Here is a 27,449-nt window from a genome sequence, read left to right as displayed (position 1 = left end):
CTCGAGTTTCAAGTGAATCTAAACCCAACACTGACCTTGAAACATTAATCAAACAGTTGCTTAACATTTTCATGAAGAAACGGTAACGACAAATTAATCAAATGCTAATGGTAAAGTAAATTGTATATGATAATTAATTGTAAACTTGATTAACAAGGAAACTTGGGCAAACAAGGCAAAAATTAAAAGATTAACTGTTTGACTCTTTTAGACCATTGTTTTTGTCTTCTCATGATTATCAAATTAATTACTTGAATCATTAGGTGAGTTAAAAATTTAAATTGCTTGGTAATGATTGCTGTTAAAAGTTGACACAAAAGAAAAGCTCATTAAATTGAAACATGAAGATGAATGTTTTTCCATGAATGACTGGAAGCAAAGGAATGAACAAAAAAGGAAGAAGCAAAGTTGCAATTTTTTTCCATATAAACCAATGAAAGAATTTTTCAGAACAAAAATTACAAGTTGATTATATTGGGTCAACCACGAAGTGGATCAATAATGAATTTTGATAGCAACTGAAAGATGATTGAATTAGATTTTCGTTTCAACTTGAATTCGATAATGAATTACTAATAATGGAAACAAGAGATGAAACATTTTCTCAGATAATCATGAAAGGGAACAAAATGAATGCCATTAAAAATGTTATTGAAAACATTTTCTTATAACATTTACTGTTAAACGTTATCAATTGTCAAATGAGAAGGAAAAACAATCTCGTTAACATGATGATTATTTACCATTTAATGGGTTAAAAGTGGAACCACGAAAGCGGGTGAAACATGATATTGACTGAAGAAAATAATTTTCGATTTTCCGAGTTTACCATTATAATTACAATGTTATTATTGATTTAATGGTCAATAATCTGTTGCAAGTTGTTAAACAAATACAAGATAGTCTTGACCGTCTAAAGGGAATTGCAACTTGAAATCGTTTCTCTCACCAAACAATCCAGATTTACAAGGAAGGATTTTTGGATAAGCAAAAGGAATGGAAAATATAGATTTATTCAGAGAAGAAAAACTTTGAACAAAATCATGATTTGAATATTTTTACATTAAAATGTTTGATTAATGATTCTGTTATATTGAGCCTGGTTAAACGGCTGAAAGGAAAAGCTGATAAGTTAAGGTTAAGGTGCAAAATTAATGGATTCAAGTCTCGTGACTTTTCCCTATTAACGATAGCAACTAATTTCAACTGAATGAAATGTTACTGGGAGTGAAAAATTAAGAGTCACAAAGAATCATTATAAATGCAAAATGATAATGATGATAATAGCAGATAACAAGAAAGGTAACAATGAATTTGACCATTTACAGGTAACATTGTAACAATTTTTGGCAAGTGTTGAATCGACTTGATTATTAACCAAAAAAAGTGCAAATCATTTCAACACATGGAAGGTATTAATAGAGAGAAAATGATAAATATCTTTTTACACTTGCCAGTGCTGGGAGTGCGAATTTCGAGTTTCAATTCTTTTCCCTTTTTTCTGTCTGTACAAAATGTTCTGATAGAGAGGTTACAAGAGAGGAGAAAAAAAAGACTTTTCGAAACATACAAGTTCTATTTTGAGACGACTGGTTTGTAATCATCTTTGATAGGTGTCCAAGTTGATTATAGCATTGACTTTGAACAGTCTAAAGGTAAGAGCTTTGAATAATGTAAATTACATTTTTGGGTTCAATGATTGTAAAGCATTTCAAGTGGCAAATGTAAATGAAGAAAAAAAAGGTTCATCTTCTGACCATGATATTATAATATCAAAGTAACTCGTAATTGATGGGAAAACAAGGGACGGCAAAGCTGGGAGTGAATATAATAGTTACAAGCATTATGTTAACACTGGGTTGGTCGAGTTGGCCTCTACACTGGAATCAGAATTGGTTCAAGGGAGGAAAAATTTGCTTTCTTTTCGTTGTATCTTGTTGATCGCTTCTTCCACAATGAATACAGGGATTGATCAACTGGGAATGATAAGCAAAAGTGAAACTTGGTTTTCATGAGGTAATCGCATCTTTCATGCCTTTCTGGTTACTAACAATATATTTCATAATAAACAATCCATCAGTCTTGCCTCACAAGATTTTACTCTTGTTTCTGTTGCTTTTTTGTCCACGCTGTTTCATCTTTTCTCATCATGATGGCTTTTCCTCTTTTTTTCTGTGAGTCTTTCTTTTCTTGTCTTTCTTTTTTTTGTCTTTTCTCTTTTCCATTGCTTTTCTTTATTAATGGTTCAAAGGAATAAAAAGTTTTATAGAGAAAAGTTTCATCTTAGTTTACCAGTAAACGAATTGCATAAAATTCAAAATGATTCTGTCAGTTTTCATGGCAAAATTCAATCTTCATTTTCAATTACCTCAACATTTTCCCTCTAAACTCGACTCGAGTCACTTTGTTTGAAACTTCATCAACAGCAAGACGACGAAATTTTCATCATTCATCTCTCATCACTTTGCCTTTCATGACAACTTTTTGTTCCCTCACTTTGTACTACTTGTTTCATGGTACCTCATGTTAGACAGTGTCTTAGTCATGATAATGATTGATGATTTTGCCTCAAAAAACGATGCAACAATGACGTTTATAAACTTTATTCAAGGTTAGCTTCCAAATTATAAACTTGTGTTTAAAGTTGAGTAAATAAAAAGAAATTTAGTTTTGGTGAAATATCAGATTCATCATAACCAATAGTTGTTCAAGTTTGTCATATCAATTGTAATAAAATCAGATTTTTCACTTTATTTCCTCTTTTTTTCTCATCAGATATCTCATCATCATCTTTTGTGTTTTCGTTATTTTCCAGAGAAACTCAGAGAAAACACAAAAAAACTCCACGAATCTTCAGCAAACTGCGAATGAACAAGATTGACGCAACTTTGCTAGTCAACTCAGCAACTGAACATGATAGGGTGCTGTATTTTTCTGTGGATTTTTTCTTGAATAGCTCTATTGATCAACGCCCGAGAAATCTATTTTCAAGACTCGTGATATAGTAATTAGCACGTCTTACTTCGATCGAGACTTTCTTGATAATGACTACTGTAGGTTGGGCTCGATCCCAATCAGTTCAGTATATTCTTTATGATTACGGCTATGAGTTAACTCACAGACTTTTTATATTATGAGTAGTTCACCTTTTTTACGAGGAGCCTTTCGCCATTAAGCTTTAGCTCCTAAATAAATCAACCTATTCACATGAAAAATATTACGTATTCAAAAGGTTTGAAATCAAATGCGCTTCTTTGTTGCAAAAGACTGCAATTGAAGATAACTATGCGGATTTGGTTGAGAGCTTGATTGTCGATGATCAGGAGTTAGTCAAAATTGTACAGCAACAGGATTAAAACTAGAAAAAACGACCTGCAAAAGGCCATAATACAACAGCAATAATACATTGCTTATATCGATAAGCAATCTAAGAAACTAGCGGAATCATTGATTACAATACGATATCATTGAGCTCGCTTTATCAATGTCTCAAGATAAAATTAGCCACTTGAGTACTGATCAGTCAAATCATCTGCAGCAGTTGTGAATGTTAACCATCCTGTGACAAAGTACAAGGATTTTTGAAAATAAATGTTATTTGGTAGTCCTGAGCAAACGATGACTGTGTTTTTTGAATATCGCGCGCTTATTATGATCACTATAGTGACATGTGATAGGTCAATTTGAAGAAAATTTTATGCTGCATCACTCAGTTTACTTAATTTTGTGTTATGATTATGTCTGGAATTGAAAAACACGCTCAAGCCGTTGAGGCCATAACAACACTCTACGACCAGCGAAGTTACGTCCGCGCCTGTTGGAGACTTGGTCAAATGCCATCCAAAGTGCACCAGGATTTAAGAACAATATGTGTACAAACGCCCTTGACTTTATATCCATAAAATATTTGATGAATAAGTTCGAGAAGGGTGATCTTGGTATTACCGTTTAGCACATTCGTGGCATGTCGTGGATCTAAAGCTAAACCAGGTTGATTTTAATCAATCTTGGGTGCGCACCATTATACTAGAACGACATATAAAATTTTACTACTCTGCTGAGGTTCAATCAAGATGTGAAATTAAAATGAAATTTAACTCTTATTTTATTTTTCAATTTGTTAAAGATGAATGAAATTGTGACATTTAGTGGAATTTATATTTTTTTGTACTACCAAACCTTGGAAAAGATAACGCCTTATCAGTAGTCAAGTAGTATCAATATCTTGAACTATTGATCTAGGGAGGTCAAAGAGATGACTGATATCGAAAATCCGTAAAATTAATGAGTCCTCATTTCTCGCGAGATCATGTCCTGGCTCACTCGGATTATTACGAATTGACGCTCAAAATTTCAAAAAAATCACTTGGGAGTTTTACACTTGTCTGATTCTGAATAAAGGGACTGAGTTAGTGCTAGCATACAAAAAATTACTTAAAAGCGTATGATCTACCACAACTAACCTAAGCGGTCACACAAGTCGTCCAGAGTTTTCGGCTTCATCTCACTCCCTTTGAAGCTGATTTGTGCAAATCTCAGATCATACTTAAATACATTCGCTCATTCAGAAAACTAATTTGCGAGTTTTCAACTAAAATTTGCAAATTCAATACTTTCAAACTTGGTATTTTCTAAACATTGAACGTAATTTTTAAGTTGTTACAGCAAGAATTTTGATGATCCAAAAAAGCATGAAAACCAAAAGACTGAATCAAAGTATTTAATTATCGGTTAAATATCTTGTCCACAGAATATGATTTTAATGTTTCTCTGTAAATTAATCAGATAAAGCAAATAAATGTTACAATGTTGATGAGCGTTGAACAGCATGAATGGCAACCTTGCAAATATTGAATTGCTTCTAGTGATGTGATTATAAAATCTTTTACAATTAGTATGCAAATATTGATCAAGAGACTTGGTCAATATTGAAAATGATTATTACTATTATTAGAAGGTAATAATAGTTGCTGCTGTAGTAAATAATAGTATTAATGTTTGTAAAAGTCAATGAGGAATGAAAAGATTAAAAGGAATGGGTAAGATGATAACAGTGGATAAACAATGGATGAAGAAAATGGATTGAACGGTTTTGCCTCTGTTGATTCAGGATGAAGTTGGCTAAGTAAATAGCAACATGAGGATGACGTGAAGGAAGAAGAAGAAGAAGAAGAGGAAAAAGTAGGCTAAAAATGAAGAAAATAACAAAAAGCAAAGTGAATTGAATGTTTTACATGGAGCTTTAAGCTTGCCAATCGGTGAGCAAAATAATAGAATCTTGTTTTCGTCTCTCTCTCTCTTCTTGTCTTTTTTCGATGGAAATGTGATCTTATCATTGATAGATAAATCAAACTTTGTGATGAAAAGGAAAGAAGGGAAAGATTGATCAACAGGAAGATTGAGGAAGATGATGAGCATTAAGACCCTGAAACTTGTCTCATCTTCATGAAGCTTGGAACGAAAAAGAAAATTTACTTTTTAAAGTCAAAACCAAGTGAAAAAAAGGTAAAGAAAAAAAATGAAAAACCTTTTTGCTTCTCGAACATTAATCTTGAAATAGTCAGACCCAAGTGAATAGTAATATTTTACAAACAAAATAACCATGATAGATTTACCCTAAGGGTTTCCATGTAACCTTTAATATTCTTTGTCAGGGTTTCAATTTTTCTTCCAACATGAATAACAAGGTAAACAAAATTGTGAAAATGTGATAACAATTTTCTTCTTTTGCCACTTTACTTGAACAAAAAAAATATGAAAAGATGTAACTCAATTGTTGAAGATGGCAATTATGGGAACAGAGTGAAAATGCCGATAAACTTGTTAGTCTTTTCATGTCGAGTTGAACATAACTTGAACAAAGACGAAAAATGTTGACTTTGAGCAATTCAAATCAATTAGGTGTCATCAATGAATTTTCACTTTAAATTCACTTTTCTCGTGAAATCAAAGTGAAAAAGAAATGAATTATCGATCAGAAATAAAAACATTTCAACAAAAGTATTCGATTAACAATGTTTACTGCGAACAACAATTTTTAATATTTTTCAACGCCAGTGAGTAAACCCTCGAAAAATTGTCATCGCGTCTTTCGGAATTCGAATTACTCGAACTTTTCTATTTTCATTCAAAAGTTTTTAGTTCTTGTGTTTGGACACACAAATTTCATAAGATTTGAGTCTAACTTCAAGGGAAGACTTGGAGAGAAGTGAGAGATGCAAAGGTGAAGAACTGAGTGTTTTATTGTTTGAAAAACCATGTCTTATATTCGTGGTGATGTGAGAGCTGCGAGAATGCTATTGGAACCTTAGACGGTCAGAAAAAGTGTCGTTATCATGTTTTCCCCCTTTGGACTCAATGTAAGGTCAAGAGAAGGAGAAGAAGTGAGAAGGACGGACTAGCTGGTTGACATTGAGTCACAAATGTTTTAACTAAAAAGGCTACAGTCGATTCTTTATTTGATATCGAACCGCAAATATACTTGACAACTTAATAGTAATCATTTTGTCTAACTCCAAGTGCTTTAATTGAAATCCCAAAAGATTCTTATTTTGTCTTCGCTTAGAATTTTAGTGAAATCAATTGTCATTTGAGATGTTTTTTGAGTCAATTCAATGAAAGGCAAAAGCGTTTCAATATTTTTTCATCGTTCAATTCTGCATTCGTTACGAGATTGCTTTTGCATCTAACAATTCTGAAGGGAAATCAGACAAATCTTTTGACAATCAATTCTCTTGATGATCATTTGCATTGATTAAAAGCAATATCAATTACTCAATTGTTAAACTTGTAACTTGGATAAAAGAAGAAGAAACTTGTCAAACTGATTGATTTGAGTTTAAAAAATTTGGTTGCAATTCATTAATCAAGATGAATTGGAATAAATCTTGAAACAACTTTTTTAAATAACATATTCATCACCATTTAACGAGTCGACTTCGACTAAAAGCTTCTAATATTCAAGGTAAAACATTTTTCTAGTTTGAATATCAAAAGATTCACATGAAAATGAAGGAAAGGAAATGATGAAAATTGACGATAAAATGATGAATAATTTTCAAATGTTTTACCATTCAAAGCTTTTTGCCAACTCTTCTCAACTAATACCAAAAATTGAAGTGAAACATAAAACGATTAACGTTTTAAAACTAAAGCTTTTGATGTTTGCAATATCATTTTGCTTTTACCATGAAAGGTGGAAAATGATGATGAATATGAAACAGGATAAAGTGTTGAGCCAGATAAGACATGATTAGACACTGAGAAGCATTCAGAGAATATGGAAAAAGATTGTCAAAATTTTTCTCTTTACATCAAACTTTGATATCTTCAAAGATCCATTTCAATCAAATTCATGAACATTTCAATCTGTAAATAGAACATCATTTTGTTTGTAATTTGAGTTTTCAAATTGTATTGAAAAGTAATTGAACAGTTTGAAATTTTCTTTCGATTCTTTAAAATCTGGAATACAAAATGCTTTTCAGATGAAATGAGATTTGATTTTCAACAGACTTGAACCTTTTGCAAAATTGTATTTTTCATGAAATTGAATTGTTAAGATAATGACAATTGATCTGATGCCTGCAGGGTGAGACAGAAAAGTAATGATCAACAAGTTTCTTTGCTTCCAGTTGCAGCCATTTCAACAATGGTTAGGAAATTAAATGTTATACAATTTTCAATAATTGAATTTAGCAATTCGTTTGATGGCAGATTTGTAAAATAATCAATTTTGTCATGATTATATTCAGTAAGGCTTAATCTTTGACTCTTCTTCTGGTGAGATGAACCACATTACTTGCTTGATTGCTACTGATTTTCACTGTAAATTCAATGCTCTTTTGGAATAGTTGACTACTAATGTGAGCTGAATTATCTGGAGAAATGTTAATAGAATTGGAAAAGTGATGAAAGTGATTGGTATAAAATATTGAATACAATAAAAAGGTTAACAGTTGAATGAACAATGTTGAATGGGTTGATGGGAAAAGGTTGAAACTTGATTGCTCTTTTGATTTTACTTTTTTCTCTGTGAATTTGCAATGAGTTAACCAAGTCTAAACAAATTGAGATTAAACTTTGGTCTTTGGGTTAAACAAGGTTTGAATATGGGAATAAAACTTACTTCTTGCACTTTTTGAAATCTCTTCGAGAAGCCTTTTGTAATCCGTTTCGGGATCAGTTTGATCAAAATCTCGATGGAAAGGTCGAGTTCCGAGAATGGCGAAAACTGCTGCTAATGTAAAATAGCAAGCTGAATTGCCTTTGGTTCGATCCTTGAAATTGTGATACAACATTCCGAGAACTTGCCAGTGAAATTTGCGTAAAATTTGAAGCAATATAATACCAATCTGTGAATAAGAACCATTCATTCGGGTCAATGTTCGATAAGTGGGAAATCTGTGGTCAAGATTGTCATTTTGTCCACCCGAGGTTAGTAAAGGAATATCCCAGACGGCAGAGTAACGGGCAACCGGAGCCAAAACATAGGGACACATGGGACCAAAAAAGACGTCGGCGTTTCCTTCAATGTAAAAGTCGAAAGCAGCCAAGGGACCAGTGGTTGATGAACAATCTGAATCTCGGTAAAGTATGTTGATGGATCGATTGGCAATTGCACTAAGATTGGGAACTTTTTGTAATGATTTAACTGCGTAAATGATGGAAGGTAAAATTTTGTTCAACGAGTATGGAAGTGAATCGTTGTTTGGTGCTAAAACGGCTATCGATATATTACGAGTTGAAAGATCACGACATCGAGGGCAAGAGTGAGGTCCAACTCTATGTTTGTACCGGTGATGGTGAACAATGTCCTCGGTAGAACCAACCAAACCCAAGCGAACTCCACTTGAGATTGAAAACAACAGTAATGCCCATGTTGATAGAGTCAACAGAAACAGGGTCAACAATTGGTGCGGTGACATGATGGACCAAACGACTAAAAATAAATGAACGGTAAACAGACGATACAAGAGTAAAATTGAGCCAATGGTCTGACTTTTCTTGTCCAATAGTTACTTGTTGATATTAAAAGTACATAACCACAAAGAGAGATGCAGCCATTAACAAAATTTAAAATAACTATTAATTGAACAGCATAAATCACAAAAAATGTTGATTGTTAACATTTCAAAAATTGTTGGTCTGTCTAAAAAGATGGTAAAATCACTTTGTTACACGAGTTGAAAATGGTTTTGTTGACTTTTTTATTCACTTGTTTCCCTCCAAAGGATTTTTCACACTTTGACTCATACTTTTTCCATCACTTTGTTTCTCGTCTTAAACCATATTTTAACATCTTTCGTCCGATTGTCTTGAAAACTTGATCAATTTTTTCTTTTCTTTTCACATTGTTTTATATTTAATTGTACGTGTTTATTGTCAATGGTAAAATAACAATTAAAAGCTAAAATTGAATTGTGTAAAAAGGATTCAACGGTACTTATGTTGGCTCAATATCGGTAAATTTTTTGTTTATCTCTTCTGTGTCTTTCACTCTTGCTGACAAGTTTACTTCTTACAAAGGTAAAATGTTTATCCTACAAAAGCTCAGCATCAACTGAACACTCCATGAATAGTTATAGGATTTCTTTACTCAATATAAAGTCTCACTGAAACTCTGTGCTGCCTTACCAATCCAATTTCAAATCACACAGAATCCTTTTGCTGGCAGTCTCACACAACGTTAAATACTTAGCTTTTCCCATCAAAATTCCAATATTTTACACACAACTTTAATATTTTTACCTGGTTGTACCTTGATAATTGCCTATTTTTATACAATAAAATTATATCAACTGCCAAAAAGCCAATGTGTCTGTGTAACTTTTCAAAAGCAATTAAAAATGGCAATTCTAAACTGATTTGAAAAAGTCTAAAAATTGCAAATTGTTTCATCAATTTATTTTCAATGGTTTAATGTTTCAAATTTACCGGATAAATTAGTCTTCATGCACAGTTTGTTATTACTCAAGAGATGGCGTAACCTACTGATCTTGTCGTCAACTGTTTCCAGAACTAAAATGAATATTAAAAATTCAATATTCATTTCAATGATGAGGCGAAAAGACATCATAGAATTATGTAAAGTTTTAAGTTTTAACGAAAAAGGGATTCAGTGATAATGATGGTCTAATAACAATATAAGCAGAAAATGAAAGAAAAATATTCTCTCAATAATTGAAGCAAAGTTTAGAAAAATTTCATCCTTGCGACACTGACGACATTGCTTTTTACTCTGAAAAAGGTGATGATGAGAATGGCGAGGAAGAGAGCAAAATGATCATTTCTTCAAACACACTTGTGATTTAAAGTCATTTTCAAGTCAAGCCTTTGCAAGACAACATTTAATCCATATGAATAGTTGAGTCGACCAATGATTTTATTCAATCTTTTGCTCTTTTCGCCTTTGATTTCTTGCTTTCATCAACGTTGCTTTTTGGTTCAAATCACACTTGTGCACCTTTATCGCTCTTGTACACGCAAATTTCAATTTCTCGCGAAACTCATATTTTCAATGAAACACTGATTATTGTTATGCAAACCTTTGTATAAGGTAAAGCGGCTTTTGAAGGTTTTTGCTTTCACTTTTTCAGATCAAAGTTGATTCAATTTTTTTGCAAGGAAAATAATTGTTAGTCTTTTTTTTTCTCACTTTTCAACTTTTCCTCTTCAGTGTTGAACCTTTTTGTGATTACACCAACAATTCAAATACCATCATCATTTGAATACATCAAGTGCTCAAAAAACTGGTAAGATAGATGTTTATTGACATTGCTTTGTGTGTCAAAAGTATCTTTAAAAATCCAATTGTCGATAATCCAATGTGTATAATGTAACCATTTGTAATGATTGAAAAGTTTACCTTGAACGAATCAAACTTTTACCTTTTCCCAATTTTCGTTCATTTTCAAAATTCTTTACTTTTTGTTGCTTCCAAATGATACCGATTCATGATTATCTAATAATTATCCAAATTGATCAATTACTTATCAATAAAATTGAAAAGATCATTTTGTATCAATAATGAAACTGTTTTTGTTATGAAAACAAAGAAACGAAAAAACCTCGAAAAGTCGATGGAATAATGAAAGGCAATTGAAATGGAGAAAAATATTGACATAAATGTTGATATAAATGATTTGGAAATTATTTTCCAATCCAATCAAACTCATGAAGATAATTCAATGGCTTTCAATCCTTAATGGATCTTGTCGAGATAACAAGTGACACCTAATGTCTCAGAATGCAACTGAAATAACATACATTATGCATGATATACTCGCATGAACAAGTTGCATGGCCTGAAGTTTCAGTTTGCTCAGTAAGCAAGAAATTTCTCAACTGTCAAGACACATTCTTAGGCAAATCGGACAACCAGAGGCTAAGTAATAGCCTAAACACATAATGAAAGTAATAGAGGAAATAAGTAAAACGGTTTTCATTAATCTTTGCCATTGAAAGCTATTTAGAGTCGAGTCTTCTAGAGTTATTGTGGATCTCAACTAAAGATTCGGACATTTCTAAAAATTTCTTACTAACAAGCACAAACTTGAGGCCATTCAGCTTGTTTCAAGGGAATGTATCATGCATAATTCATGTTATTTCAGTTGAATTCTGAGCCATTAGGTGTCACTTGTTATCTCGACAAGAACCCATTAATGGTTGCAAGCCATTGAAGATATTAGCAAATATTTCAATGGATAAAATGAATTATTCAATACAATCGGATGCTCGCTTGAAAAAGGTGAATATCCAGTTCTGTATCATAATATGTATCCTTAATATGTAATATGTAATATGCCCGTTCTTAATATGTATCTTAATCGTGTTGATTAAGTTCCACTTAAACAAGTATTATTAACTCTGTCATGACAATAATGATTTGATTGATTATGACATTTGAGATGTAAAGGCAAACAGTAAAGAGAGTTAAACAAAAAGAAAAGGCAAAAGCTAAAATCTGATTAATTAACATGATACAATCAATTGACAAAAATGACAAAACCCAATCTATCAATCAATTAATTAAATAATCAATCACTTCTCTGGTTTCAATACAAATAGTTAAACAGGGCAACAAAATACCAAAACATAGATAACAAACAATGACAGAAACCAGAAAAAAAATCAGAATCTAAACCCAACTGTTTTCTCGATAAGAAAATGTTTAATGATTAAAATTGTATTAGGAAGCAACAGGCATCAAGCTCGCGACAATTAAATTTATTGTTGCAATCAAAGTTGATATTAAATTGATTATCTATGAATGTCATTTCAAGTTAACATGTTTATGATTAGAATAAAGAAATTACATGAAAGTGTTTACAAAATGTTAACAGCAAGTTAACACTTTAATCAATGCAATGATGATCTTTCAATGATACCATTTAATCACAATAACAATAAGCATCTTTACATCAATTAACCAGTCAACCTTACCAAGGATGTTGAGGTTGTTCACAAGTTGATAAATATCAACTGTGACAAGATGAACACTTATGAGCAAAAATGTTAAAGGAAAGCTCACAATCGAAATTGCAATTAAAGAGAAAAGTTAATGACGTTGAATGTTAATCAATAGCACAATTTAATCGTATAATAAATGCATTGTTAAATGATTGAAAGATGAAATGTTTAAGAAACAAAAAAACCTTGAATGGTAAAAAAGCCTAAGCTGTTCAATTTTTGGGTGAAACTCATGTGATTCTGTAAATCAAGAGTAAACACTCATCAAAAGCAAATTAAATTCATTTTTTTCAGGGAAAAGCATTCTACTAATGAATAGTAATGAACATGAATCAGTCTTGTTGTTCAACAATTAGACGCTTTGTTTCCCTCTTTTAATCCAATTTGTTTACATTTAAATGGTTACTTTTGATTGGTAACAATCAACTTTTTGAACATCGTTAAGTCAATGATATTAAACAGAATCCAAATGGTACAATTATCAATGGTTGATTCATTGAAGACCAGGAATCAACTGTTAATGATTGATGGACGAAGAGTGAAACGAGAAAATTGGAAAATCTTTTTTTTTGAAAAATATTTTCAGAAGTTTCTCTCTTTTCTCAACAATTTGATCAACTTTAATTCATCATAATTACACACACATTTTGTCCTCAGATTTATTTTTACACTCATTTATTCAACTTAATACTCGGTTTATTGCTTTAATAACTGTGCTTGAGCGTCGGGTGACATTGATTGCCTTTATGAACTCGAGTTATGTTTAAAATGTTGGATAAAAATGTTGATTTGGTGAGAGAAGAAAATTTTAGAAAAGTTGAATTTCTGTAAGTTTGGGTAAAGATTGACTTCACTTTAAGATGAGAGTAAAGATGATGAATAAATAACCATGGTTGTCAACAGTAGCCAAGTCTATTGATAGACTCGAGTAAAAGATAACTTGAAAACCTTTTTTTTCTGATCAACAGTAGAAACAAAAATGTATTCAGATTGTATCAATTTTTCAAAAGCAAATGTTATTGGATGAGCAAGCCAATTGTTGAGATTTAAGTTGCTCTTTGCAATTGATAAGTGTTGATGCTTGCGCCAAATCAAGATTAAGAATAAGTTTATCGAGTGTAAAAATAAGTGTAAAGGTTGAACTATCTCGAGTATTTTTGCAATGAAAAAAGAGAGATTCAGTGATAATGATAATTTAATAACAATATAAATGTGATTCCAATGGTAATGATTATGATGAAGATGAGCAGAAATGGTGAAATTCAAAGTCACACCGGTGAACGAAAAAGTGAGAGAAGAAAAAAATTTTGCAGAAAAGGACGAAAAGAAAACCGAAAGAGAAAAATTGAGAAAAAGACAGAGAAATAGGAAGAGAAGAGAGAGAGATAATGATGAAGGAGGAGAGAGATAGTTGAGTGAGTTGAATGGTTGGGAGGCTGCTCAAGAGGTAAAGTTGATTGAGTCCGTTGATGCAACTCTCTGTCTCTGTCTCTGTTAGTTGTGTGAGTTTGAGAAAACATGAGAAAAAGGAAAGAAAAAGAACGAAGAAAAAAATGAAAGAAAAATATTCTCTGAATAATTGAAGCAAAGTTTCGAAAAATTTCATCCCTGCGACACTGACGACATTGCTTTTTACTCTGAAAAAGGTGATGATGAGGGTGATGAGGAAGAGAGCAAAATGATCATTTCTTCAAACACACTTGTGATTTAAGTCATTTTCAAGTCAAACCTTTGCAAGACAACATCCATTGGAATAGTCGACCAATTGCTTTTACCCAATCTTGCGCTCTTTTTGCCTTTACTTGCTTCCATCAACTTTGCTTCAAGTCACACTTGTGCACCTTTATCTTGTGTTGTTACTAATTGTTTGTTTGCTGCATCATCAGCTTGCGTGTTTCCTCTGTTTTCTTCATGTCATCAAACACATCAACTCATCACCATTTGTAAAGTTCAAGACAAGTGAGAAAACATTGTCAACTGTTTACTTTGACAACATTGGATTCATCAACAACAACGTGTTTCCAAGTTTAACTTGTTTAACGTTTTTCTTCCTTTCAATTTTGCAGTCTTTCCACTTTTTTTACCTGCAAAAACAGCAAAAGGTAAAAAACTCACAAAGTCATCTTTATTAGTCTTCCATATTGCCAGTGTTGTTTCCGTCCATTTAAAGGTGTCAATTGTGTCAAGTGCAACAGCAAGGATTAAACGAATTTTGTTCAATTCTTTTTTTTCAACTTTGGCCAAACCCTCAGACATTGATTATTGTTATGCAAACCTTTGTATAAGGTAAAGCGGCTTTTGAAAGTTTTGCTTTCACTTTTTGAGATTAAAGTTGATTCAATTTTTTGCAAGGAAAATAATTGTTAGTCTTTTTTTTTCTCACTTTTCAACTTTTCCTCTTCAGTGTTGAACCTTTTTGTGATTACACCAACAATTCAAATACCATCATCATTTGAATACATCAAGTGCTCAAAAAACTGGTTTCCATTGGAAAACAATAGAAATAAAAAAAACAGAAAATTGAATTTGTGATTCTTTTCTCAGCCTTTGCTTTCTGCTTCTTTTTTCAACTCTTGTTATCGTCAACACTTGACTGGATAGAGTCCATAATGGCTATTCAAGAGTCAATAGTTGATACCAAAGGCCATCATCATCCAAGGCTAAATGCACCTTCAATCACAGTGGATGAAGATGAAGGTCAGCCTAAGGTTGAATCCAACCGTGGACTTCGACTAGCACCGATACTATTGTCGGTACCAGGAAGCACTCGACGTCGTCACAGCTGGATATGTGGGTAAGTCGATCTTTTAGAAACAATTTTTATCAACGAATAAAAAAATTGCAAAAATCACATGAAAAATATCAAGTTAACCAAAGCATGGAAATGAAAGTTTTACCGCGAAAAAAAGAAACTTGATTTGGCAAGGGAACAACTTGCTTTGGGAAATGCCTTTCATTTCCTTTTCGTTCGAAAACATGTTAACAAAAATTCGATGCCATCTTGAACAAAGATGTTTCATTGACATTTCTTTTCAAGATTATCTTTAAAAATTCAATTGTCGATAATCCAATGTGTATAATGTAACCATTTGTAATGATTGAAAAGTTTACCTTGAACGAATCAAACTTTTACCTTTTCCCAATTTTCGTTCATTTTCAAAATTCTTTACTTTTTGTTCCTTCCAAATGATACCGATTCATGATTATCTAATAATTATCCAAATTGATCAATAACTTATCAATGAAATTGAAAAGATCATTTTGTATCAATAATGAAACTGTTTTTGTTATGAAAACAAAGAAACGAAAAAACCTCGAAAAGTTGATGGAATAATGAAAGGCAATTGAAATGGAGAAAAATATTGACATAAATGTTGATATAAATGATTTGGAAATTATTTTCCAATCCAATCAAACTCATGAAGACAATTCAATGGTTGAGGTTTTGAGCAGGCAAGAGGTTAGATGAAAGAAACGCAAAGTTATTGGAAAAAAGCCTTTCCATCAACAATCATCTAGACACTTTGCTGATCATTTTTTTTGTTTCATTTTCAATGATTCAAAGTCACGCAAAGATTGAACGAAGCTGAAAAAAACAAAACCGAAAAAATTGATCACCAAAAGTCTCATCACTTGCAATGAGAAAATGAAGAAGAAAAAAAAACTTGAAACTTTCACTAAAAGCGTAATTTTTCGCACAATTAACTTTTACGCATCAAATGAATGCATACGATTGAACCATTTCAGGCTTTTACTCACTAATCAATTTCCAACATTGATTAATATACAAATTGTTAAACACGAGACGAAAGAAGAAAAAAGGAAAAACAATTTTTTCTCTTTACTTTGCTGAATAAATTTGCTTTTCCCTCGAAGCTCACTTATCCCATGTTGATCCCAAAGATTCATATGATTGTGAATGTAAACGTCACTAGAATTGTCTTTATTCAATCTTTCATCACCACACTGATTACTTTGCTTTTGAAGGTTGGAACAGAGTTTAAGGCAAGAACAAAAACGATTGAGAGAAACGTTTAGCTAAGCGAAGCAACGAATAGCATAATAACCAGTCGAGCTTCCTGACCTTGAATAAGGAAACAAACCTAACTGGGGATGATAATGATGATTGAAAAAGAGCAACAAACGAGTCGAGTTAGTAAAAGAGGAAAAAAAGTTGAATGAAAAAAAATTCCAAATGAATTGGGTGAGTCCATTTCCTTTCAGAATCTGGTTTTTACATTTACTTTTCTCACTGGAAACAAGCATTTTGCCATTTTTTGTTGGACTGCTCATTGTTATCTAATGATTGTAAGGCAAGAGAATGGGAAAACATGGAAAAATTGTTTCGATCTCATGTTCATCATTTTTTTGTTCATCGCTTTCTTTACTTTTTTCATACATTTTTCATTCATCAACACATGCATAGACAAAGAGAGTGTAAAAGTTGCAGGAAAAGTGTAAAAATCAACTTTTTTCAATGAGTTTTACTGACGAATGATAAACAACTTTTAATAAAGCAGAGAGAAACGTTTATCTTTCATTTTTGTTTCCTTTTTCTTTGTATTTTTGGATTTTGCCATTTCTCCTGAAAACTTTTCCCAGTCACTTTTCAAGCTAGATTCCTGGCGTATGCTTTGCTCAGCTTTCAAATCTTCATCTTTCATTCACATTTTCATTCTTTTCATCTTCACAACCAATCCTTTTAAGACATGTTTTGTGTCTGTTGTACAACATTTATCAAAGTAGAATGTGAAGAAGATAAAGTTTGTTCGCGAAAAAAACCAACTTATATTAGCTTTTTACATTTACACTGTCCTTTACCTTTTCTTACATTTCACCTTTTCTCTTGTTTTGTTAACTTGGTCAACTTTTGCAAAGTGAAATCCAGTCAGCCAGTAATATGATCAATGCTTGAAGTGGTTTCATTTCAATTTTTGTCCAATCTCTTTTCACTTGAAAGTCAAACGTTTGAAGAATCTTTCATTTCCATTGAATTTCAAATAAATGTTTATACTTTTGGTAAAAAAAGATTAACATATTTTTTATCATTTTTCAATTGAACAACAAGAATAAATTGTAAATAAATCAACTCGGACTTTCATTGAAACTGCTTGAAATGTTATTCAAATGTACATTTGGATCAAAGCAACTCTATTAGTCGCAATAATCAATAAGCTTTCAGTAAGCGAAAGTTGATCAATTAGCTTCTCCAAAGGTTTCACTCGACTCTGTTTTCATTGGGAATACATCGACCCACGACTTATAACCATAAACTCATTGTCCCTCAGGCTGGATCGATGATATCATTAGAGGAAAGTTTACTGATTAACACAATGTTTATTTACTTTGAACCTTTAACTCGATTGAACATTGAATAAACTGAAAATGTTTATCAGCTGCAAATCAAATTTACTGCAACCGCCTTTGGTCATTGAAAAGTTTTTCCATATCTTGTGACAATAATGCGAAATAACGGATAAAAGTGTAACAGGAACTCGAGAATCGAATCGAAGTTCGGATAAACAAAATTCTGATTAGATTCAAAGCTAACTTGTGCAAATCGGAAAACAGAATTCAGAATCAGAATAGATTTCGAAAGATTTTTTTCCAAAATGATTTTCAATCCCATTTCGATTCTTTTTTCCTGTTTCAAAATGTTTGCTCGTGATTGAACCAAAAATGATACACTTTTCAGTTGCAAGTTCAATTAGCATTTTGCCTTGTCACTGGCAACTCCAACTTTTATCTGGAATCAGAAATGAAACTTTAGTTGAACTCACAGATTGATATTTCCTTACTTTGCCATATAACCTTGAATATTGATTCTTATTTTCTGATGAAAGCCATAAATTTTCATTGAATTAATTTAACATTTGATTTGATCAGCAAATTGAATCTTTAAAGCACAGTTGATCCACAGATTTCATCGTCAAAAAGTAAACTTGAGCGAAAAGTGATTTTAATAATGAAAATAATGTAAAAAATAGAATCACTATTTCAGTGTTTTTCACTTTCTTGCATAATGCAACAACAAAAAGAGTAAAAAAAAGTTATTGACAGAAAAGTTTTTCGCCTTTTTTTGATTGATTACGACCAGTTCCATCATGATCATCACAATCAAAATTTCATCCTGAATCAAGATTCATTTTATTCTGTAAAAGTCTGAACAAGAAAAGCAAAGTAAAAAAAGAAATCAAAAGAAGCCCATTTTTTGACCTTTTCAAAACTCTTTATATTCAGTGTCTTTTAATGGCCTTTTCCAGTTGCCATCTCTTCACCATTTCATTTGTAATTTACTTTTCGAGTTGTTTTTGTTTCTTCCTTTCAACTTTTACTGTTATTAATTTTTACTCGAAAAGGTTCAACATTTTCAATTTAACTCTGTTAACTTGAAACCATCAATCATGCTTGTTATCAAAATAAGAAAACGATAACCTCTGAATTGTCCTGTCAACTGGACATCAACTTTGACTTTTCCTTCATAAAGAAAATATTAAAGATCAAATTTCAATGTGAAAATGCAATAAACTTGAAAGTTCTGCAAGACTGTCGAGTGAATGGAATTAGAGAAATGAAAGTGTCTCATGATGAGGTTGTTCATTTGAATTTGCAATAAGTATTTTTTGTTAGTCAATTGATTTGATCAAATTGTTGTTCATTTGTTAACATTGATTACCAACTTGGGTTCACTGGAATCACTTGAATCGGCTGAATCAGTTTCAGTTGATGATGCTTTCCTCATTTACTCATTCTCATCATTTTCATCTTCACTGCTCTTTTCCTCTTCAACCCTCATCAACTTGCATGCTCTTTCACCAACAATCATTATCACAATCAATACTCACTTGCAATCTGGAAACTCTTTTTTTTTCTCTCCTCTGCAGTTCATTCTCCAGCCAACCACTGAACACAACTTCTAATCATCATTCTGTTCATCATTTTCCTTTTCCTTAGCTTCATCATTATTCCACCTCATAATAGTTTCCATGTTACTCGAATCACAAAACTGTTACATTTTCCAGCCAACTTGTTGACCTTGCCTAATATCACTTGATATAAATCTTGACCAATTTTACATGCAATGATCATGTTTGCCAATCATAAGCTTCCAATTCAAGACCTAAACTGTTCAGCTTATCTTTTCCATGAAGAATCATTCGAATTATAAATTCTTACAAACCTTTTCATCTCAACCCTTAACCTTCATCAAGCCCAAATCTTCAACTAGCCATAGATTTGCATCTTGAGTGGTTTGCCTAATCGAATGAATCTGTTAGTCGAAAAACGAAGAAAGATTTTTGTTTTGTTCCGAAAATTATTGAAATCACAAGTTCGCCTTTCAAATCTTGATATCGTTCTGCAAGTTGAATCGAAGTGATCGAAAATGGAAATTGATCGAATGTTAAAAGTTGAATTACGAACGATTTTCTTGATAATTTTATTTTCCAATTAAAGATATTGGTCGATGTTAACACTGTTTTACCGCCACTCAACATTGTCATCTTGAGTCAATATTTAATATTTAATTTCGATTCATCTTGATCTAAACTCACTAATGAATTATACATTTATTGTTACGCTTCTCACTTATGCAGTTAAAGTTTTTGTTTTCCCTTCAATGATACTCAATCATTGAAAGACAATGTTTTCCTTTATCATAACCATCATTTTACTTCTCACCTTAACTTTGAGTAAACAGAAGAAGCGCAAAGTTTAATAAAACAAACAAGGTAAAGCAACAGTGAAAGACCTTTTCTTGTCAACAAAACCTTGACAAGAGTCAAATAACTACATTAATACAAATAAACATGATTAACCTTTTACCTTTTCTTTTCCACACAAGGAAACATTTAAATATTTAACAAACTTTTATTGAATATTAAATGAATTGGAAAACTTCAAATTCAGTATCTTTTTACTGGTTTTTATCATTAAAAACGTTGCATCAATTGAAGTTGAGTTTAAAGTTGAAGACGAACAAAAAGGTAAACAAACGATGGAAAAAAAGTAAATAGAAGAATAGAGAAACAATTTTATCATTCAACAATCATTATCATGACTATCACTGGAAATGGAATAAATGACATTAAAAGTTTCATTAGATTCATTGAGTTTCATTGAATCAATTACAAATCACTTGAAAGTACGACGACACTGATTGAGAAGGAAAAAGTTTTAAATGAAATTCCGTTACATATTTCTAGCAAAGGTAAGAAAAGATGATAGACTGAGAATTTGAAAGTTTATCAGTTTATTGGAATTTCATGATTTGTCATTTAAAAAGTCAATAATCATTAAAAATGGAGGGAAAACAGTTTCCAAAAAACATCGAATTTCTTTTAAACTTTTGAAATCATTAGTTCTCTGATTAAGTAAAAATTGTTTTTCGTTAGTTACATTTCATTCTGAATTCTTAAAATCAATGAATTCGTCAGTTAATTTCAAGATTTGGTTAAACTCCAATCTCACTTTTTACACTTTTAGTCTGATCTCTTCTTAAAAAAAGCATTCCTTGTTCATGGAAAAGTACAACTTTTAATTTTACGATAAAAATCTTTTCGAGCATTCGATTGATTAAACCCATTGAAGAATCTCATTTCAAAAATTTTGCTTCGAACACTCAACTTCCATAACTTGAAATCTCATGAATCAAGTTTTGTAACAGAAATTTTATCTGAATCAAATTGCCCTGAAAATGATTTTCAATATTGGCTGAAAATTTCAGAAATCGATTCAAAGGTCGTTCTAAGCGCATTAAAATTTACAGAAAAAAATATCTCTGTTTGCTCTCATCTAAATTCGTGCAGAATTTTCGGAATGTTAAAAGGCTTGGAAATAAATTCTTGTGTTTGGAAAGCAAATTGTCTTGTTTCGATGCTCTTTGGCTTTTGCTCACAGGAAAACCTTTTTAAACGAGAAAAAGTGAGTTTTGAAAATAAACTGAAAAAATATCAATTTCGATGGGTTTACTTGGATAATGCCATTGGAGGCAATAAATTTCACCGTTAGACTGTTTGATAGCTGAACCATTTGTTATTTCATTGGCTGTCAATGGTAAAGAGACATTATCATTACAACTATCATCATTATTAACATTATTAACATTCTAATAAATGGTGGAAACAAAAGTTAAATAAAAATGGTGAACAAATTATGTGTAAAGGTTTTTCCTTTTTTCTCATCATTTTCACCATTTCCATCATCCTCTTCACCTCACATCACCTTCATCATGCAAGGCCCATTACATCTTGCATTATTTTCCTTCGTCAGAACCTTCTTCTTCTTCTTCATCTTCTCTCTTCTCTTCATTATCATCATTATCCTTTACCTCATCATCACCATCATGATTTGCTTCTGTATAACTTGAACAGAATCTCTATTCTTCCAGATTCATCCTTTTCCCTTCTCAAGTATTCTCATTCATTCTTCTTATTCACAATTTCTGCCTTCATTCTTATTCTGTTGAAAATAAAAACTTCTTGGTCTTACCTCTTAGCATTTAATATCTGTCAAGAGCATTCTCTTAAATCAAATGATATCTTCAGTGAAAATCGCATTTTTCTTGTTTATTTTCACTTCTTTTTCGCTTCTTTTTCTTCTTCTCTTTTCTCTTTTCGCATTTCGTATTTATCTTTACATGTTCAAGTTTTACTTTCAACTTTTCTCTCATTCATTTTATTTCGAATTTTCTTCTTTTCTCTCTTTTTTTATTTATTTTACTTTTTTGTTGCTTTCTTTTTGCTTCTCACATTATATTTTAAAGTATTACTATTATAACTTGAAATAATAATAATGGTGATAAAAAATGATAAAAAAACAACACAAGAGGAAAAAATCCAAGCTATTTTTGCCTTCTTTTCCCTTCTTTTTGTAAAATACTTTGTACTTGTCAAATCTAATTTAATATAATTTGAGTACTTTCGCTTATCACTTTTTAACAATTATCTTGATCATTTACAGTATTTCAAGTTCAAGTTATAGCATGATTAATATCAATTGTCACTTGAACCACACAACTCAACTAGGCTGATAGTTGAATTTCATTTCATTAAATCAATGTGTTTTGTTATTTTTTGTTGCATTTTAAAGTCAACATCTCAATAATTGATGATGAATTTCATTAAAGATATGTTTTCACTTGAGCTTCTTCAGCTTTTGTGTCAAGAGCAAATTAAATTTCAAGACAATTTTTCATCAAATGTCACCTAATCAAGTGCTGAAATCATAAATGTACAAGTTTATGCCCATAATGAATGTTGGCTCATCGATTATGCAGCCATTTATGATTTTTATTCTGAAACTTCAATGAGTGTTTACGAAAAATGGTTTTCAACTGATTTCTTGTAATAACAGCAGAACAAGCAAATTCATTTTCAGATTCTTGGTGCCCTTGCTGCAGAATCAGACTCGTTTTCATTTTGCAAATGAAGTTAGCTTTTGATTGACTGCAATTGTCTAGGAGGATATCGAGGCAACAGACCATTTGTCTCCCTTGAATCAATGACATTAACCTCAAGTCATACGTAAATTTAGGATTGATTAGATCTGTAAATTTATCAATCAATACCTAACGTAAGTTTAATTCATTTCAAATGATTGATTCCGATATCAGGCGATATTGTTTTACTACTTGAAAGTTGAACTGAACGAAACTGCTAATTGATTTAAAATTGTCAAAGGCGATTAGTGCGGAGCAAATGATTGTGTCAACCTTCAAGTTACAAGATCAGATAAGAAACTGATGAGACGTAAAAATGCATTGATTGACAATGACTAAAGTTGATTTTGATGCTAAATTTTTACTTGGATAACATTGGGATAACCATTCATCACTAATTCAATTATATTACTTGAAGTGTTTTAAAAGCAAAACATGATCGCTTTTCAAGCTTTGCATCAAAAGCATTAAAAGCGAATGTTCATGTTTCGTTGAAACATTTGCCTTTCAATTAACTTTCAATAACTCACATTAGCAACATTTTTACTCTTCACCATTTAATTTGCAATAATCTTTATTTGAAATGATTATTTAATTGATTAGCAATACATTAAGCTTACCGAATGACAGCACAATTATGAAGAAACCTTTTTCTCTTCAATCCTCAGAATCTCAGATTCCTTTTATTGCCTCAGAATATTTTGAATGACCCAAAGTAAACTTATCTTTATGTGTTCAGTTCGTTACTTGGTTTTCTTTACGATGACAAGAGCAGCGAGAGAGAGAAATAGAAAGAAGGAAAAAAAGAAAATCTGTTTTATCCTTTTTCTTTTTCTTCATCAATTTTATCCTCATCCGTTCATCAGTCTTTGTCACTTTTTACCTTCTCATTATATTGAGATTACATTCATTGAACCCAACCTTTCATGAAAGGAAAGGAGAAAAAATGAGGCAAAAAAACCTCAACAGATCAACGAAAAGGCCAAACAGTTCACCTTTGTCAAGATTATCATCATTAACTTCGTCAACTGAATCACAGAACTTGAATCAAAATTTATTACCATTTCAGGCAAAGGAATTATGAAAATTCGAATCATTAGAAAAGTGACGAAATTCTCAAAGTTCATGATGCTCATCAGTTTCATCAACATGTTTCCATAAGTGTTGACATTTTTTTCGCACTTAATGTTGATCTTGAATTTTGTTTCTCTTTTCGCACTTTTCTCGACACAAATTGAGTAATGAAATTAACAGCTTAAACTTAATAAAATGAACAGGTGAAAAGAGGTTGCAAAGGATAAGGTAAGAAAAAGGAGAAGAGCAAAGTAAAGCAAATGATTAATTTTTAATGTGAAAACATTTTCATCTCATCTTCAATCTTTCATGTTGTATGAAAGTCAATTTGTCAAGTTGAAAGGTAAAACAAATAAAGTTGACTCAACCAATTTAACCATTCAGCATGGACTCATTAATCATACAAGATTTTTATTTGCAAATTTAATGAAAATTGTTGCCATTTCACTTGAGCTAAATTTAAACGTGAAATCCATGAAAAGTGCGCAAAGTTTTGAAACAAGAAAAATTTTGATAAAGTTGAAGATGAACAAAATTAGTTGAGAGCTTAGTTAAAAGGGTTGTCAGGTTAGCTCATTAAACACATTTCCTTGGTTCATCTTTAATCTCATTTGCGAATGTTTATTTTTCTGATTAACTTCAAACTTTTTTTTTCGAATCTCGACATTCTCATATAAAAATTCAAGTCAACAATGAACTTTGAAACTCAAAGTTATTCAAATATTCTATTCATCAAAATCAGTTCAGAATTCTAAAGAATTTAAATTCGAGTTTCATTCTTACCTAAAAAGCTGAATTTTCATAAAATCTAAATTTTCTCGAAAAAGTCAAAAATTCCAAGTCGTTCGATTTTCACCAAAATATTCAAATCGAAAAGAATAGAACATCTGGAGTAAAAATCTTTTCTCGCCGTTTCGTCCATTCTTTAAATTCGAGTTTGCATCTGATCACTTTGCTAATCGAAAAAAATATCGAAAATTTCTCGATAAAATCGTATCATCAACATTCATGTGAGAAAATATCGAATGCTAAAAGTTGAAAATAATGCAAAATTCCAATTCCATTGATAATATTTCGAATCAAATTTCTATTTTTTTTCGTTCAGATTCGACGAATGAGAATGTGATGAAAACTCTTGAATTTTGCATGTTTACTGAGACTATCGAATGATAAAATCTCTCTGGAAACGGTTGTGAATCTAAAAAAAGATTGAGCAAAAACTTAATTATTCATACTTTGATTTATTCCAACAACAATATATCTCGATGAATATTCATCAGTTCATCACTTTTCGTTTAACTTGTCACTCTCTTCTGACCCAAAGAGGATATCATCTTGTTTACCTTACGGCTATTACATTGATTGATGTTCAAGGTCTCATCCTCCAGAGGCTAGTTTTCCTTTCTTAAACTCTTTTCTTTCCTTTACTTTACCTTCTAATCAGTTTCCATTTTATTCTTTTCCCGTTTTTCCTACCTTTAATCAATCAATAAAAACTGTTGGTTTCCCTGCAAAGTGTGTGTGTGTTGATTAGCTACGCCTTGAGGGATTGTTGTTACCTAAAGACGAGTCACATTGTTACCTGCAAGTCGAAGGCAACAACAACAACAATCCAAAGAATCTCAACTTTTTTTTACCAATCAGTTATTCCAACCACTGGAACTAAACTGGAATTAATCATTACACTTGGCTAACAGGGTTGACAAAAACTAGCCATTAATTTGCTAACAACATTTAAAACTAGTCAACGATGAAGGTAAAGAAAAAAAAGATTATGAAAGTTTCGAATAGAGAATGTCACAAATGGATGTAAAAAAGAAAGTCGTTAACCGTAAGACTCGAAATTCGAGGAGAAAAAAAGATTTCTCTTAATGACTGTTAATTGGAATAAAGTTCAGCGTGAAAATTTCTGTGGTTAACTTTTCTTTGCAAATGATTTGTAAAAGAAACTTGAATTTTGCAAATTGTTGAACCAACATTGAAAATATAGTGATGAATGGATTATGGAAAAGTTCAATTTACCATGCAAAACTTGCATCATTAAAGTTTCAAGTTCAATTTAAATTTTTCTCTCATGGAACCTAAACTTTGCAGAAAAAACTCGAAATTAGTTTCGAAACTTTTCTCCTCCAAATATAAAGACAAATTAAATCACTTGATAAAATCGAGTGAAATTTGAACATTAAAATGATGAAAGACAGAAAAGGTCAGAAATGTGCAAAATTGATCGACTAATTGATTCGGTGAAATTCGTTGCTTCTCTTTCCATCGTCCTTTACTTGATTAAGCTTTCATTAGCGAGTCAAGAGTAAAGGTAAAACAAGAGTTGAACCTCATTAAGGTACGAAAATGTTGAACATTATGAAGAACAAAAATAATCCAAAGTCTAAATTGTGCCAATTATCATTTATTTCAACTCTTGTCAACTAATCAAAATATCCTTTTGAATACAAATTGTGTGTATTTATATCGTTAGCATGTTGGCGAAATATTACGAAATTTTCTGCATTTCCGGAATAAAAGCATTTTCCTGAGCAACAAAAGTGAATCTTTGCTAAGAGTTTTTAATTACAATTGATAGACTAATTAGAAAGTAAAACCACAACAGGCTCATGAGATGGAAAAAGTTGTTCATTCAAACTCCATGAATGAAAAGACAAACGATTTCGAAATTTTATTCTTGGAATGGAACTTTTTCTGTTTGAACATTCTTTCAATTTTCAGGGAAAAAAGTATCATGATCAATGGAATTGGTCGACAGAAGAAAGTTAAATGTTAATAAAATTCAACTTTGACCCGAGTTTGTAGTTATTTCCTGTTTCCTTCCTGATTCGTCATTCCCTTGAAAATCTGTTAAACCATGATGATGAAGAAGATAATGAAGGCAGAAAATTTTTTTCTTCTCATTGAAAGAAGAAAACATTTTACTATTCCAATCAGAACTTTTATCTAAACGTTCAATAAAAAAGATGAAAGTGACGATTAAACTTTTCTCATTTCGTTAATAGCCAAAGATTTATCTTGATGTGGAAAAGTTAATGAAGTTGAGTGAAAAAGATAAAAGTTGGTAACAAAGAAAAGTTTGAATTAATCAATTGAACTTACCTTGACTTTAACCTTTCATTTCAACTGGGAGTGAAAAATATTTTTGAGGTTATTTTTTGTTCCTTCTATCATATTCTGCCAACCAGAACTGGCTTTTTTTGTTGTTTATTATGATTATTGTTATCCATTTAATGGTCCAATGAGAAGGAATTGATAAACAAAAGAATATAATATATTTATTTATGAATAATATTGAATAAATTTTCATAATGAGCATGAAATCAGGTCATGAAATTATAAGCAAAACCAAGACTGAACAAAATCTTTTTTTTCAACCAATTCATCATTCCATTGAGATACTTTCCGTCAAAATTTTGATTCCTCAATTCATTGTAAGAAAATGAAAGTCTCTACAACTTGA

The 27,449-nt window shown here is 31.4% G+C and overlaps 2 protein-coding genes across 6 annotated transcripts in view; one reads left to right on the top strand and one right to left on the bottom strand.

The window, feature by feature from the left end:
* Positions 1–9,564, bottom strand: part of LOC107363722 (atrial natriuretic peptide receptor 1) — a 37,015-nt gene extending 27,451 nt beyond the window's left edge. For all 5 annotated transcript variants that reach the window (XR_016198619.1, XR_016198620.1, XM_015930993.3 and 2 more), the window contains exon 1: positions 8,129–9,564. Coding sequence is in view for 3 of the 5 variants with exons in the window: in XM_015930993.3 (XP_015786479.1) it covers positions 8,129–8,927 (799 nt within the window). In the remaining 2 variants the exon portion in view is untranslated. The remainder of the gene's footprint in view (positions 1–8,128) is intronic.
* Positions 9,565–13,962: 4,398 nt separating this feature from the next.
* LOC107363570 (3',5'-cyclic-AMP phosphodiesterase 4C) overlaps positions 13,963–27,449 on the top strand; it is a 74,703-nt gene continuing 61,216 nt past the window's right edge. The window contains exons 1-2 of the mRNA XM_015930807.3: positions 13,963–14,757; positions 14,876–15,265. Coding sequence (XP_015786293.2) covers positions 15,081–15,265 — 185 coding nt within the window. The 5' untranslated portion in view covers positions 13,963–14,757; positions 14,876–15,080. The remainder of the gene's footprint in view (positions 14,758–14,875; positions 15,266–27,449) is intronic.

This window comes from Tetranychus urticae, chromosome 2 (genome assembly GCF_039701765.1).
Source record: "Tetranychus urticae isolate SD_2017Ah chromosome 2, NJAU_TeUrti_SD_1.0, whole genome shotgun sequence".
Lineage (NCBI taxonomy): Eukaryota > Metazoa > Arthropoda > Arachnida > Trombidiformes > Tetranychidae > Tetranychus > Tetranychus urticae.
This window is presented reverse-complemented; position numbering and strand designations above follow the sequence as displayed.